This window comes from Scatophagus argus, chromosome 8, assembly GCF_020382885.2.
Source record: "Scatophagus argus isolate fScaArg1 chromosome 8, fScaArg1.pri, whole genome shotgun sequence".
Classification (NCBI taxonomy): Eukaryota; Metazoa; Chordata; class Actinopteri; family Scatophagidae; genus Scatophagus; species Scatophagus argus.
In genome coordinates this window covers 735,001-750,447 of record NC_058500.1, presented here as the reverse complement: position 1 = coordinate 750,447, position 15,447 = coordinate 735,001, and the positions used below count along the sequence as shown (strand labels likewise).

Below are 15,447 nucleotides of genomic sequence, written 5' to 3'. Positions count from 1 at the left end.
GTCTCCTCAGCATTAAACTGATGTGCTTTGTCATGTTTCGTCAGATAAATGCAGCTTGTTGGTTTGTTGACGTTGCTCTCCAGGCGCATAAACAGCACTTCAGATGAAATAAGACAAAAAACAGATCTAATAAAAACAGCAGTTAGAATATTTATGAGTAACTTAACGCTCAGTTTAAGCTGGAAAAGTCACGGCCATAACTCCAGACATCAGACTGTAATACCTGCATCGTTCTGTTGGTTTAGAGCAGCTGGTCCCACCTCTGAACGCGTCCTGTTCTGCACTGCTGTTCTGATCAGCACAATAAAAATGTAGAGAGCAAATTCTGCCCTACAAAAATTAATCCTTTTCTTTAGCAAAAGCCATAAACATGTGAAAGCAGTACAGTGTGGGGCCATAAGTACAATTCGCGCCCCCCCCCCCCCGCGACTATAAATAATAGTAATAATAATATGTAATAATAGGATGCTAACAGTGCTCGCTGGTTTACTGAAGTAGCATTCACAAAGCGGGATGATTGTTGGCAATATTCGGCACGTTTTGGCTGAAAAATCTCCAGCGGCTTATCAGCATGATTGGGATGTAATGTCTTCAAGTGACGCCTTAATTTATTTGGCTTCATGCTGTCCGCTGCCAGCATGTTTAGACACAGTAAACACACCGGTCTGTCGTCTCCCACTGCTGTCACAGTGAAGCCAAGCTACATATGCTTCGTCATATTTCCTCGAGTTACTTTTGTCTCATTATCTTCGTCTCTCTCCGCCTTTCTTCTCATCCCTGTTAAAAATGTCTTCATGTTGTCTCTTAAGGGTTCGTTTACTGCACTTCATATCGCCTGCTCGGTGCAAAGAAACCGCTACACCACAGAGCTAATACTCCCTGCGCACACTCTGACGATGAGAGCGCCACTGCCAACTACTGTAGGGGATGTGCAATTACACTTTATTCTAGTACGGCAAAAAAAGCATGTTCCCCAGGGTCACACGCGCCCCCCCTGGCATCGTACCCCCTGGGGGGGGGCATGCCCCACTATTTGAGAAGGACTGTTTTAATCAGTGAGTAACACAGAATTTTAGAAGCCAGTGTCAGGACGTGGAAAACTGCAAACACGTTGAACAAATTCAGCTAAAGCTGCTGCCTGATGGAATAAACCCAGAAAATCCTGTTTAAACTGTGTACGGAAGGCCAAAGGGGACATAAATTCATTAATTAGGAAATTTAACAGAAAACAGTTTTGATAGTTTTAAATTCAGATTAGTGATTTGAAGGAGTGTATTCAACGATTTCAGGTCATAAATTGACTGCTTAAAGTGAGGGATTAGAGATTAGATTAGAAACATGTGCTACTGTATGGCTGCATCAGCCATAACATTATAGTCCCAACACAAATCTCACTTCCTATCTTTTTCTGGAGCTTTTAACCACATTTGAGGTTTCTCCATTCATTGAAGAAGACTGTTAGAAGTGAGAGGAAGAAAGAAAGAAAAAGGTTTTCAGTTAGCCTTGAGGTGGGATTATTTTATCAATCAAAAAAATATTAAGGAGACTCATTATGGTGGAAGTGAATACTTTTGTGGTCCTAGTTGGAACGGGTTAGTTGTTTGTTACTGATAAAAATGGTAATTTAACTGTTAAATAATGGCCTGCTGGGAGCCCCAGCTTCCAAACAAACAAAGTCAAAACATGAAGAAAGAGTTTAAACAAGAGAAGAAGTCGTGTCCAGTGAGCAGACAGTCTGTCCAGTCTCCCCTCTCAGTCGTCTGTCTTTAAACTGCAGGAGAAAACAGATAAAATACCTATAACGGTATCCATGCATATTTGTGACTGCTCATCATACAAACACACACACACACACACACACACACTTTGCATTCTGGCGAGGAACATGCCTGAATTTTTGTTTTCGAACTCAGAAACTCATTTCTATAATCTCTTTTAGTTCTCGTAATCTAACGTACACTTTTCTCTGTGGTGCAAACACTCGTCTTGAAAAGTTTTGGGATGGGGGGAGGGGCAGGATGAGGAGAACAAACCAATGACTGATAGGAGAGAAAAAAATGGGAGTCATCATGCAAAAGAACAAATGATTTTTTTTCCCATTGTGTTGTGTGTGTTGTTTTTCTTTTTCTAGCTTTTTGTCTGATATGGTTGATAAATTCCTATGATCAGTAGTGCTACTTCTACTGTACGAGGCTCATGCACGGAGGGACAGCAGTCAGATACCCGACGACTTTCATGTCTCTTTTTTTTCCTTTTTTTGGGCTTTAGGATTTGATTGGAAGATGCAGGTGAAAGTTTATGATACAAAATATGTTACAGTATGTACGACTCGTCTCCCGTCCGTGTGTCACTCGCTCACACTCGCTTCTGATTGGCTGAGGAAACGCTGCACCAAATACTACAGCTGAAGTCACATGTGACCGATGGCGTACACTCTTTAAGAAGGACGTGTTGTATTTAATCCACAGCTGGATTAGTTTTACAAGCAGGAAGCACTTTCAACACCTGCACAGTCCAGACACAACGTAACATATCCCATTAGCTGCATGGAGACATGTTATGTTCCTCTCTCTTCTGCTGCTTGCTCAGGTTTCTTCTATCAGTCTTTCTTGCAACCTAAAACTTAATATCAGTGTTAAGAAAAATATGCACAGTAATATGTTAATGTTTGTTTGTGGTCATTTGCAGGTCAGATGTGACTGACTATGGCATCACTTCACTGAAATTGTATTTTTTCAAGTATTGCCTACAGATTTATGACAGCAAAGTTAGCTTTGTGACATAGTCACTGCTAACTGGTGAACTACTTTAGCTGGCAAGCTAACCACCAGCACTACATTCACAGCAGCTCCAAACTAGCGGTCAAACTAAGTCCAGTATTCTCAAAATGTTTTGTTACTGGTCAGCGGTTTAACTCGTGAAAGTTGAGTCTGACAGAAACACACGCAGAATTAGCCGCTGATCGGCCACAAGCTAATCGGCCACAAGCTAATCGGCTGATGGCAGCGATTCCACTGAAGTAAACCGATTTTGTTTCAGAAGCTTGTCGGTGTAAATGCTGAACGGATCTTAGATTACAATCCAGATCATACTTTCACTATAATTTCAGATTGTGAACAGAAAAACTCAGTCACAATAAAATGTTCACACTTTGTGTTTCTGTGAACCACAGATGTGTTTTGTTTTGTTTTGTTTTGTTTGTCATGTACTTACCACATCAACCTTGGTACAAAACCCGATATTTTAAGCCGAAACGTTTCATAGCCCTGAAGTGTTTTGCTGTGCCTGAACCTAACCAGATCTTAAGCACAGCGTTGTGACAACATAAACATAACGTTTCTCTGGTTTGCAGAAATGCACAGTGCCTACGTTCGCTTTGGCAACTGGGTTTCAATATTTCAGAAAGACTAATGGAAGAAACCCTCCATGCTAACTTGGGACAGGACTCAGCTTCGGGTTAAATGACCTTTTTGCTTGTTGAGTGTTGCGTCACATTAAGGGCTAACATGTAAGCAACATGAGTGAATGTGTAGAAAAAACACCTTTTTCTTGCCGTAGTGCACGTCATCGGGACAAACATGATGCTAAAGCTGAAGAGCTGTTGGTGCTGCGTTTCCCTTTGCGCTTTAAATCTGCTGCAGAATACTTGTTGTGTCTTCTGTTTCGCTGAAAAGATCACATAACAAATGAATTTCTTAATTGCTTTACATTATGTTCCCTGCAATAATTACTGTAGTTTCATAACACACACATTATTATTGTTATTGTTATTATTATTATTATTGGGTTCATGTGTTGATGCTATTTTCCTGCTTGTTGTAATGTTGCATATTTTGAAAAGTAAAAGGCTTTCGTTCCTAGTTTGGAAGTCAGTGTCACACTGACAAACACGTCTGAGCTACAGCCAGACCAGACCTCATTAAACCAGTCCAGAACCCTTCTCTTGACCCTGTGTGGAAGTCCAGCGCTGCTCAGTCCAGTTCGCTTTAGCCCAGCTCAGCTCCTTGGAGCTAAGATCAGCTCAGTGCAGTTGTGTGAACAGTATTCAGGCTCAGCATAGATCAGTTAAACCCAGTTGAGTTCAGTTCATGTGTTAGATTCATGTTTTTCAGCAGCGTCTGGATCATGAGTTTAAAAGTTCAAGAGTTCTCGCTCAGTTCCTTTCCTCAGAATGTGACCTGAAGTGGCTCAGAGCCTCTGAAGAGATCATCCTGAAAGTCATCTTTCATCCCAGTCAAAGTCACATTTTCAACTATTTATGGGGTCTTAACCTGGAACTTTTACATTTCAAGCAAAGGATTTCCAAAACTTCAACCAGCCAAGCAACATTTTCGCTGCAAACAGGACTGAAGATCCGTCTGTCGCGAAAGAAAACATCCTGATTTGAGCAAAGCCAGAACCTGTACATGTTTTCCCTCGACAACCAGAATCCAAATAACCAAAAATGGCCTCTGAAGCGGTTGAGGGTCGTTTGGCGGTCGGTGGATCATCTCGGTCATATCTTCAGATGAGCTTGATGCTAAACCAGCTGAGCCCAACATTTCCTCAACTTCTCTCGGAATAAGAACACTCAGCCAGTTTATGTCGGGTTTGAAAAGTAAGACCTCGTCCTCTACATTGTCCTTTATACTCCTCCTATAAAGCATTATGTTTAGTGGAGCCTAAAAACAGACCCAACGAAACAAACGGTCGGTTGGTTTCAGGGTCCAGAGGGTCACTTGAAGACTTGTTTTCCACCATCAGTTCAGGATGAACCCTCCTGGTTTTGTGCGATCAGATTCAAAAGGAAGGGAGGTAAGTGCATGTTGGGGTCTAAAACTCATGAGGAGCTGATTCTGAAGACTGAGGAAAGTCTTCAGGAGGTTTTTGTTCCTTTTCAAATTCCTCACCTCTGATTTTTGCTTGATTTCCCGGCTCCATCTGGTTGTTGTTTCCTGGTGACAGCAAGTGAAAGAAACCTGCTGCAGTTGTACTCAAAGTATCTGTCTGAGGAGTCTCTGCCCCCAAATTCTCAGCTAGCAGTGCCCCAGGTTCAGGATCAGAGGTTCAAAGGAAGTCCAGAGTCCATGTACGAGGTTGGCCAGTGGGGCGGTGGATGGGCGTCGAGGGGGAAGCCACAGGCGTGGTCCGAGGTTATAAGGAGGAGATTTTGACAGTGTCCTGGGTGTAGGCGGTGGCTCGGGTGTTGCGCAGGATGCCGGGTATGGGGGCGGGTGATGGGGGGAGGCTCTCGTCTGGGGTGTTGGCGGGTGGCGTGGGGATGCTGATGATGGCAGCGGTAAAATCCTGCTCGCCGCAGTTCAGCTTCAGGTCCCCCGTCTGGGCATTGAGGCTGGAACGCCTGAGGAGAGAAAAGCGCTCAGGATGTCGGCACAGTTTCTCATTTTTTACAGTTTTTGTCTAATTGTCTCAATTAATTAACTGGAATCTGTAAAATGTTGCGCGGTGTGTGTGCATGTGGCCTTATCTGAAAGAACAAAGTGTGTTTTATGTGGCGGTGCCATGACAGCTGTGTTTTCATCTGCGTGACAGAAGCAAAGCCAGTTGTTAGCCAACAGAGACCAAACCAGACGTCATTTCTGTCATTTGAATTAACATTTTCTTTAGATAAAGTAACACTTTTTGCAAAATGCGTTCCAAAGCTTTTTAATCTTATCATTTGTATTGATCTTTTCTAATGCGATACTTCAGAATGTGCACGAGTGTATTTGATTGCGTTCATCTTTACTCATCTGTTGTGAATTATTATTCGAATCATCTGAATTATTGTTGTGGTTGTCATCATCTCTGCTCACGTTTGTGGTGGGATGGAGGTGGTTTTGATGTGCAGGGTGTCCAGCTCCTGGACGCTGCCCCGGCTGACGGACACCGTCGAGTTAGCCAGTCGCATGGCGGCTCTCCTCCTGGCCCGGCGGGGGCAGCAGCCGGTGGAGTTGTTCTGCGCCCCCTGCTGGCTGGACAGGGAGGTGCTGCGGCTGGTCCTGCAGCCCACCGACTCCGTCATACAGAGCTCGCTGTAGGTGATCTCATTCGTGAACTCGTGGTTCTGTGAGGACAGGGAGGAGGTCAGACAAACCCTGAGGAGTGTGTGGGTGTGTGGGTGTGTGGGTGTGGGTGTGTGTGGGTGTGTGGGTGTGTGCGAGTGTGTGTGCGAGATGTGAACGGCGAGATGAAGCCTCACCGTCGTCTTTTCCAGACAGTGCAGCAGGTGGTTGTGCTGGTGCTCGAACGCCGAGCGGTTCTTCACACACAGAGCCGTGCTGTCGCTGTCCTGGTCCTGAACACACACACACACACACACACACACACACACACAAAACACACACACAGTGATAACATCAGGGTTTGATAAAGAACAGCTTTACATCAGCCAATTCTGAAAGGCTGTCAAACTACAGCAGTGGCTCCCAGCGGTTCTCATGTCGAGGATCCGTAAACTGACCCCCATCTGACCTGACCTTGGCTGTGCTTCAGGACAGAAAGGGGATCCTCCCCCTGGAACCTCCTCCAGGACCCTGACACTCTGAATGCTGATTACGCTGAAATAGTAAAGTAGTAACATAAGTAGTAGTAAAGTAAAGTAACATAAAGGAGAGCTTCTGCTGTCATGTTCCTTCTCCCTCGGGGAGGAGCCGTTCAGCTTTTACTGACTGGCGCCACCTTCAGGACAAACTTCATCTTCATCAGACTCACGCAGTCTGGAAAGTGTTCATGTAGGCAGGACTGAAGGTGAATCTCTTCATCCTCCAACATTCAAAAGGTCACTTTTCACTGTCCTGAAGTGTTTTCAGTTTAATCTGATCCCCTCCATCTTCCTTCAGCACCGAGCTGATCGCTGCTTGTGTGTGTGTACGTGTGTGTGAGTGTGAGTGTGTGTGTGTGTGTGTGTGAGAGTGTGAGAGAGAGAGAGAGAGGGAGGAGTGTGTATGTGTGAGAGTGTGTGTGTATGTGTGTGTGTACGTATGTGTGAGAGAGAGAGAGCGGGAGGAGTGTGTGTGTGAGAGTGTGTGTGAGTGTGTGTGTGTGTGTGTGTGTGAGAGTGTGTGTGAGTGTGTGTGTGTGTGAGTGTGAGAGTGTGTGTGTGTGTGTGTTAACCTGCTTCCTCTCTCTTCTTATCCCTCCCTCGTCTTCTCCTCATTTTCCTTTTTCTGAACGGCTGCTCTCCTCCTTTTCTTCATCCTCTTATTTCCTCACCCATCTCCCTCTTCAGTCCAGCCTCCTCCTCCTCCTCCTCCTCCTCTTCACCCTCATTATGCACTCTTTAAATCCAACAGTCATCCCTCTTTCCTGCTCCAAGCTGGAGGCGGATTAGGACTCGATGATATCAGTGTGTGTGTGTGTGTGTGTGTGTGTGTGTGTGTGTGTGAGTGTGTGAGTGTGTGATCCACTCTCTACCTGACGTTTAAAGCCATCTTACTGATAAAACACTGAAACTCAGTGAGCGTTTGATCCTCTGGCTGAAGGAACAGGAAGTTAAGTTCACGTTCAGGATATTCAGATTCTTTGTTGGTCTGCATACTAAACAGGAGGACTCAGAGTCTGCAGCTCTGACAGCATGTAATGTGTACAAAGTCATCTGTTCTGCTATTGGTCTGCCTGTCTGTCTGTCTGACTGCCTGTCTGACTGTCTGTCTGTCTGTCTGTCTGTCTGCTGGTCTGTCTGCCTGTCTGTCTGTCTGTCTGTCTTCATACCTGCCTGTCTGTCTGTCTGTCTGTCTGTCTGTCTGTCTGTATGTATGTCTGTCTGCTGGTCTGTCTGCCTGCCTGCCTGCCTGTCTGTCTGTCTTCGTACCTGCCTGTCTCTCTGTCTGTCTGTCTGTCTGTCTGTCTGCCTGATTGCCTGTCTGCCTGTCTGCCTGCCTGTCTGCCTGTCTGTCTCCCCGCCTGCCTGCCTGTCTGTCTGTCTTCATACCTACCTGTCTCTCTGCCTGTCTTTGTGTCTGTCTGTTTCTCTGTCTGTCTTCTTACCTGTCTCTCTGCCTGTCTGACTGTCTGTCTGTCTGTCTGTCTTCGTACCTGTCTCTCTGTCTGTCTTCGTACCTGTCTCTCTGTCTGTCTTCGTACCTGTCTCTCTCTCTGTCTGTCTCCCTGCCTGGCAGGCTGGTGGAGCTGATGTGGTTCCATTGTTGTGTTGCCAAGTTGAGAAAAGCTGCTGTGATGTTCTTGTTATTGGTTGAACTCCAAAGTGCTGAGCCAGCTGCTCCTCATCTGTCTGTCTGTCTGTCTGTCTGTCTGTCTGTCTCTTCATTGTCTGCCTCTCTGCGTGTCTCTCACACGGTCAGACAAGATAACACATGAAGATGTCTTCTGCCTCTGGAGTCCCTTCTTCAGATCAAGTTGAATAACAAATTTATCAGTTGATTTGGACTTTTGACAGTCTGCCTGCTCTGAGATTTCTGTCTCTCTCATTTCTGTCTCTCTCTCATCTCTGTCTGTCTCTCATCTCTGTCTCTCTCATTTCTGTCTCTCTCTCATCTCTGTCTCTCTCTCTCAGTTTGTTCTTTTTTCTGCTCCTCTCTCTCCATCACAGTCTGAGTTAACTTGATGGGAATCCAGCCGTCCTGCTGGACAGCAAGATGTGACTGTGTGTGAGAGTGTGTGTGTGAATGTGAATGTGTGAGTGTGTGAGAGTGTGAGAGTGTGTGTGTGTGTGAGTGAGTGTGTGTGAGTGAGTGAGTGTGTGTGTGAGTGTGTGTGTGTCTCACCTCGAGTGATCGGTCCTCTTTGTACTGGAGGAAGGCGTTGGCTGTTCCTTTCTTCGCCATGCGGATCCGAGCCAAACGCACTTTCTGTCAGACAGAAACACACAGGAAAACAGCACCGTCAGCACACACACGGACAGACACTCACACACACACACACTCACACTCACTCACTCACACACACTCACACACACTCACACATTCACACACTCACACACACTCACACACTCACACACACACACACACACACACTCACACACACACTCACACACTCACTCACACACTCACTCACTCACACACTCACACACACACACACTCACACACACACTCACACACTCACACACTCACTCACTCACACACACACTCACACTCACTCACTCACACACACTCACACACTCACACACTCACACACTCACTCACTCACACACACTCACACACTCACTCACACACACACACTCACACACTCACACACTCACACACTCACTCACACACTCACTCACTCACACACACACACACACACACACACACACACACACACACTCACACACACACTCACACACTCACACACTCACTCACTCACACAGACACAGAGACGCACACTCACTCACACACACACACAGTGTTGGGGAGCATTGAGGTTAAAGTGAAGCCTGTCAGACTTCATCTTTTGTCCTTAAGCTCTCAGGTTTAGACTGGAAGCTCATTGGACTGATGAGACCAGGTGAAGGTTTTAGGGAAGGTGGGCGGGAGGTGTGGGACCTTCAGGTCCCCTAACTGACTGAAAACACTGAGACCTGCTGCGCTCTCATCTTGTCCGCCCTCTGGTTCTGGTGGTAGATTCGGCTGAAGTTGGACACGATGACGGGCACCGGCAGAGCGATGACCAGCACGCCGCTCAGAGAGCAGATGGAGCCGAAGATCTTCCCCGCGATGGTGTTCGGAACCATGTCCCCGTACCTGTGGGACGAAGACACGTCATCAGTCCACATGCTGACCAACAACTTCTCAAACAAGCTTCTTCACTTCCTTCCCCTCAGCCTGCTCTGGGCTGTGGAGCAGGAGACACCTTCACCAAATGTCTGAACCATCTCAACACGTCCCACAGGTCCAACGCCACGGGCCTGCAACACGTCTCAGGGAGCAAAGAACTCTGAGAAGCTCAGACATCGAGCGGCACCACGGCTGCTGCGTCAAGCATCCAACATGCATCCAGCGTTTATCCAACACGTGAAAGTGAACTGATTCAAGTTTCTGAAAGGACCTTGGTGTGTGCGCAGGTGGAGCAGGTGGAGCGGGTGGAGCTCACGTCCTGCACCTGAAGGACGTCTGCCGTCTCCCTGCAGAGCTCACGCCTTCTCTGCAGCTTAAACTGAGATGATTGTTTTATTACTGCTGTTTGTATCTTGTGTAAAACCAAAAGTTTGTGTTTGCTAAACTTAACCAAATTGCAAACAGGAAGTGAAGATGTTAGAAAGAAACTGCAAATTATCATTATAGTTTATATTATTATCAGTCTGCTCTGCTCGATCACTGACTTACTGGATGGTTTATTTTTAATTGTCCCTGACGAAGTTTCTTAGATGAAACACTTTAATATTCTGCGGTTGCACATGGTTTTTCACAGGTGTGGCAGTTACACATGCTGACTGAAGGGGGCACACCTGAGGTGAACACCTCACGAGGTCACACCTCAGAGGAAACCCTTCAGAGGTCCCTCACAGAGTCTACAGTTTGAGAGCACACTGCAGGCAGACAGACAGACAGACAGACAGACAGACAGACTGGCAGGTGACAGACAGACTGCTGATCAATGAAACCAGATGAAACAAATCAGCTAGTCAAGCTTCAGGCATGTCTTAAAGACATAAAAACCTGGATGACCAGCAACTTCCTACTTCTCAATTCAGACAAAACCGAAGTTATTGTTCTGGGCCCCGAACACCTTAGAAATAACTTATGCAGTGATATTGCATTGATAGATGGCTTAGCCGTGGCCTCAAGCTCCACTGTAAGGAATTTAGGAGTTATCTTTGACCAGGACATGTCCTTTAACTCGCACATTGCAAATATTTCAAAGACTGCATTCTTTCACCTCCGAAATATCGCAAAGATTAGGCACATCCTGAGTCAGAAAGATGCAGAAAAATTAGTCCATGCATTCATTACATCTAGACTGGATTACTGTAACTCCCTTCTATCAGGCTGCCCCAGTAAATCCATAAAAACTCTCCAGCTAATCCAGAACGCTGCAGCACGACTACTGACAAGAACCAGCATGAGAGACCATATTTCTCCTGTTCTGGCTTCTCTACATTGGCTACCTGTAAAATTCAGGATAGATTTTAAAATTCTCCTCCTCACTTATAAAGCCCTGAACGGTCAGGCACCATCCTATCTTAAAGAGTTAATAGTACCCTATTATCCCACCAGAACTTTGCGTTCCCAAAATGCAGGGCTACTTGTGGTTCCTAGAGTCCTCAAAAGTAGACTGGGAACCAGAGCCTTTAGTTATCAAGCTCCTCTGCTATGGAACCATCTTCCGGTTTCGGTCCGGGAGGTGGACACCCTCTCTATATTTAAGAGTAGACTAAAAACTTTCCTCTTTGATAAAGCTTATAGTTAGGGCTGGCCTAGGCCGGCCCCTAGTTATGCTGCTATAGGCTTAGACTGCCGGGGTCCTCCCATGAAGCACTGAGCTCTTTCTTCCTCTCCCTCTCCTTCTGCACACATTCATGTCCCATTAATGCATATTACTAACTCAACTTCTTCCCTGGAGTCCCTGTGCTTTCTTGTCCCGCAGATTCCTAGCGATCATGACTGGACCTCCTGCTGCGGTCCTGCTGTCGTCCTGCTCAAAACCTACTGCAATTACTACTGTTTAGTCATAATCTGATTTAAATCTGTTAAGACTCAGTACAGCTACTACCATTATTGTCACTACCATTGTTATCAAAATCACCATAATACCTTCTGTATACTTCATTGTCATTATCATTATCTACATTTCGATACTTCTGGTATTATTACTGCTGCTATGCATCTCTGCTTGTGTGCTCCTTCTCTCACGCCCCACCCCCTCTGCCTCTCTCCCTTGCTCTCTCTGTCGCTCTCCTGCTCTCTCTCTCTCTCTCTCTCTCTCTCTCTCTCTCTCTCTCAACCCAACCGGTCAAGGCAGATGGCCGCCCATCTTGAGCCGGGGTCTGCTCCGAGGTTTCTGCCTTCTAAAAGGCAGTTTTTCCTCGCCACTGTCGCCAAGTGCTTGCTCAAGGGGGAATGTTGGGCTCTCTCTATTTTACAATTTAATTAAAGAGTTTGGTCTAGACCTGCTCTAATTGGAAAGTGTCATGAGATAACTTTTGTTGTGAATTGGCGCTATATAAATAAACTGAATTGAATTGAAACTGATCTCTTTGAAGATGTAAATGCTGTACAGACATTACTTCTCCAGGCTGCAAGACTGTTGCACACACAAAACACACACACACACACACACACGAACACACACACACACACACGAACACACACACACACACATGAACACACACACACGAACACACACACAAAACACACATGAACACACACACAAAACACACACACACACACACACACGAACACACACACAAAACACACATGAACACACACACAAAACACACACACACACACACACACGAACACACACACATGAACACACACACAAAACACACACACACACACACACACACACACACACACACACACACATGAACACACACACAAAACACACACACACACACACACAGGTAGCTGGTTGCCAGCCTTCACCTTTCATTGTACAGAACCAAAAATCACATGTAATGAGACGAGAAGGTGGAGGTGGAGGAGGATAAGGTGGAGGAAAAGGAGAAAGAGGAGAAGGTGGAAGAGGAGGAGGTGGAGAAGGTGGAGGAGGAGGAGAAGGTGGAGAAGGTGAAGAAAGAGGAAGAGGTGGAGGAGGTGAAGAAAGAGGAAGAGGTGGAGGAGAAGGTGGAGGAGGTGAAGAAAGAGGAAGGGGAGGAGGAGAAGGTGGAGGAGGTGGAGGAGGAGGAGGAGACTGGTGTGTGTGCGGGAGCTTGGTTCAGTTTGGTGATTCTGCTCAGTAACACTGAGGGAAGAAGCTGCACTCGTCCACGTGTGATTGGACAAACAGATGGCGACGGTTCTGTGTTTCACTCCTGCTTAGTGTCACCAAACAGAGCTTTGTGTTGCTTATATTTCCATTGTTATCCATGTTGCTGTCATATCTGATGTCTCTGGATTAATTACTGCTGCATGTTATTACCGACATACGAAAACATGGCCGACGCGTCTCCTCTGTACAAAAGGGAAGCCAACCCATCCCTCACACGAGCGCTGCCATTTTGATCTGGTGACATCATTTGGAGCCAGGGTCTGTGGAGGTGGAGCTGCAGTATCAAGTTCCCACCCACAAACTCATCTGAGCCAATCAGGTGTTTTGGCTTCACTCTCCTGTCATCCATCTTTGTATAAAGTCATCGCATTTTACTGCAGCAGATGTTTAAGAGTGAGCTCATTTTAACTGCTTCAGAAATCTGTCTTTTTGTCTTCTTCTGTGCAGGTTCTCACCCTGAGTGTGTTTAAAGCCAAGTGACAGCTGACGGTTTATTCTGTTTGATCCAAATCCTCCAAAAACTTACATAAAATAAGAACAACCTGAATGTCCTACATCTTACTCCCTGAGCCTTTGAGCAAAGCGGCAAACCTTCACCGTCCACTCACTGCATCAGCACGAACCTCCAGCGCCAACAGTTTGTTGAAGGCCCTTTTCTATTCCAGCATGACTGTGCCCCAGTGCACAAAGCAAAGCTCCATAAAGACATGGTTGGATGAGTTTGGTGTGGAAGAACTTGACTGGCCCACACAGAGCCCTGACCTCAACCCCATCCAACACCTTTGGGATGAACTGGAACGGAGATTGTGAGCCAGGCCTTTTGGTCCAACATCAGTGTGTGACCTCACAAATGCTCTACTGCATGAATGGGCACAAATTCCCACAGAAACACTCCAACATGTTGTGGAAAGCCTTCACAGAAGAGTGGAAGCTGTTAGAGCTGCAAAGCTGTCTGTGTGTTTACAATGAGACGTCATTAAAGTCCCTGTTGGTGTGAAGGGCAGCTGACCCAATACTTTTGTGTAAACAGTGTGATTTTCATGCAGATGAACAAAAGCCAGAAGAAGCAGCTGACTGGCAGGTAATGTGCTTAAAACAAATGCAGAACCACCAGTGTGATGCTGTGAAACTGAATTATCTCATTAGTTTTAGTACTGCAGTGTAGTACTGTCGGCCTCACACTGAGCCAGAGAGTGTGTGTCTTGTCAGTAATTTACTGAATGAGTGTATTGGACTGGTGGGAGCTCAGAGTCGGTCTCTGTGTGATGCTAACTCTCAGGTCAGTTTTACTGGACCTGCAGCATCCTCAGCAGGGGGAGGGAGGGATCGATGGAGACGAGAGGGCTGAGTGCAGCACAAGTCATCTGTAATTGTTGGCAAAAGGCTCTAAGAAGAATCGAAGGAGATGTCAGACTGCAGCCAATCAACCAGGATGAATCTGTGCTCGATCACCGCCTGAGCCTTCAGGGATAAATAAAGGAATTCTGATTCTGATTCTGATTCTGATTGAGCCAGCTGTGTTTGGTGAGCAGAAATGAGCAGGAAATCACACGATCAAACATTACGGTACACTGGATAAACTCAAAAGTTTGTTCATGTGCAACTGAAGGCAACAGGACAGTCCAGAGAGCAGATGAAGGACAAAATAATAAACGTCCTAACTGCGTGTCCAACAGGAACAGGAAGTCTACAACTGAGGATCAGACTGGAAACGCATTAAGCTGTGAGCGTTGTGAGATGTGACAGCTGTGAGATGTTCCAGCTGTTAACTCACAGCTGGAACATCAGCCTCATTAGCCTACAGTTTATGGAACCTGTGCTTCACAGGATGTAAACTTTCACTGCAGCTGCTGCTGCTGCTGCTGTGTTCACCAGGTGACCTCACCTGGAGGTCAGAATTGGCTGCCAGTTCACTGCTTTCATCTCATCTTAATGAGTTTCATGAAGTCTTTTAGCTCCCTTCTTAGTGAAAGATCTCGTTACCTGCTGATGATCTGACCTGCTGTCAGTGATGGACCAGACTCGCCTCAGTGAGCTCAGCAGGTGAAGCCTTTGCTTCCAGTCAGCTGACAGGTGGCTTCAGCTCAGCCGATGCGTCACATGCAGTCAAAGTCGTCAAACAGTACAGGTAAACCATCAACCCACCACAGACTCAGATGATCCACGCAGTGTCAGAATGTTGAACGTTATGATCCTGCAGAGACGTCCTGTTGTGCTGCAGCGTAGTGAACAGCTTATTTCCTCCACCTCCTATTTATGGCTGTCCCATCAGTCTAATTGATCCCACAATAGCTCAGCTCTCAGCAGACAGCAGAGCAAAACCCACATCGAACAGAGAAAACAAGCCAAGGTCTGAATTAGCTCCCGCCAGTCGCCAAGCGCGAGTAAAAAGATCTGCATGGGCGAACGAGACGAGTCAGCCGCCGCCGGTGGGCTGTGGAGATACGGCCAAGTCACAACGTTAAGCGTGTCCTGTTGGACGACGAAGGCCACATCCTGCTCCTCCAAAACAAAACGCTCATAAAACTACATCACTGCAGCTCATACAATCACTCATTGTCTGTCGACCCTGATGGACACAATGAGACGTGTTGGAAG

General features: G+C 46.3%; 1 protein-coding gene across 2 annotated transcripts in view; it reads right to left on the bottom strand.

Annotated features, from left to right (window-relative positions):
• Positions 1-968: 968 nt before the first annotated feature.
• kcnd1 (potassium voltage-gated channel, Shal-related subfamily, member 1) overlaps positions 969-15,447 on the bottom strand; it is a 44,305-nt gene continuing 29,826 nt past the window's right edge. For both annotated transcript variants that reach the window (XM_046397307.1, XM_046397308.1), the window contains 5 exons: positions 9,497-9,659; positions 8,706-8,789; positions 6,182-6,277; positions 5,796-6,046; positions 969-5,341 (listed from right to left, as the gene is read on the bottom strand). In XM_046397307.1, coding sequence (XP_046253263.1) covers positions 5,134-5,341; positions 5,796-6,046; positions 6,182-6,277; positions 8,706-8,789; positions 9,497-9,659 — 802 coding nt within the window. In that variant the 3' untranslated portion in view covers positions 969-5,133. The remainder of the gene's footprint in view (positions 5,342-5,795; positions 6,047-6,181; positions 6,278-8,705; positions 8,790-9,496; positions 9,660-15,447) is intronic.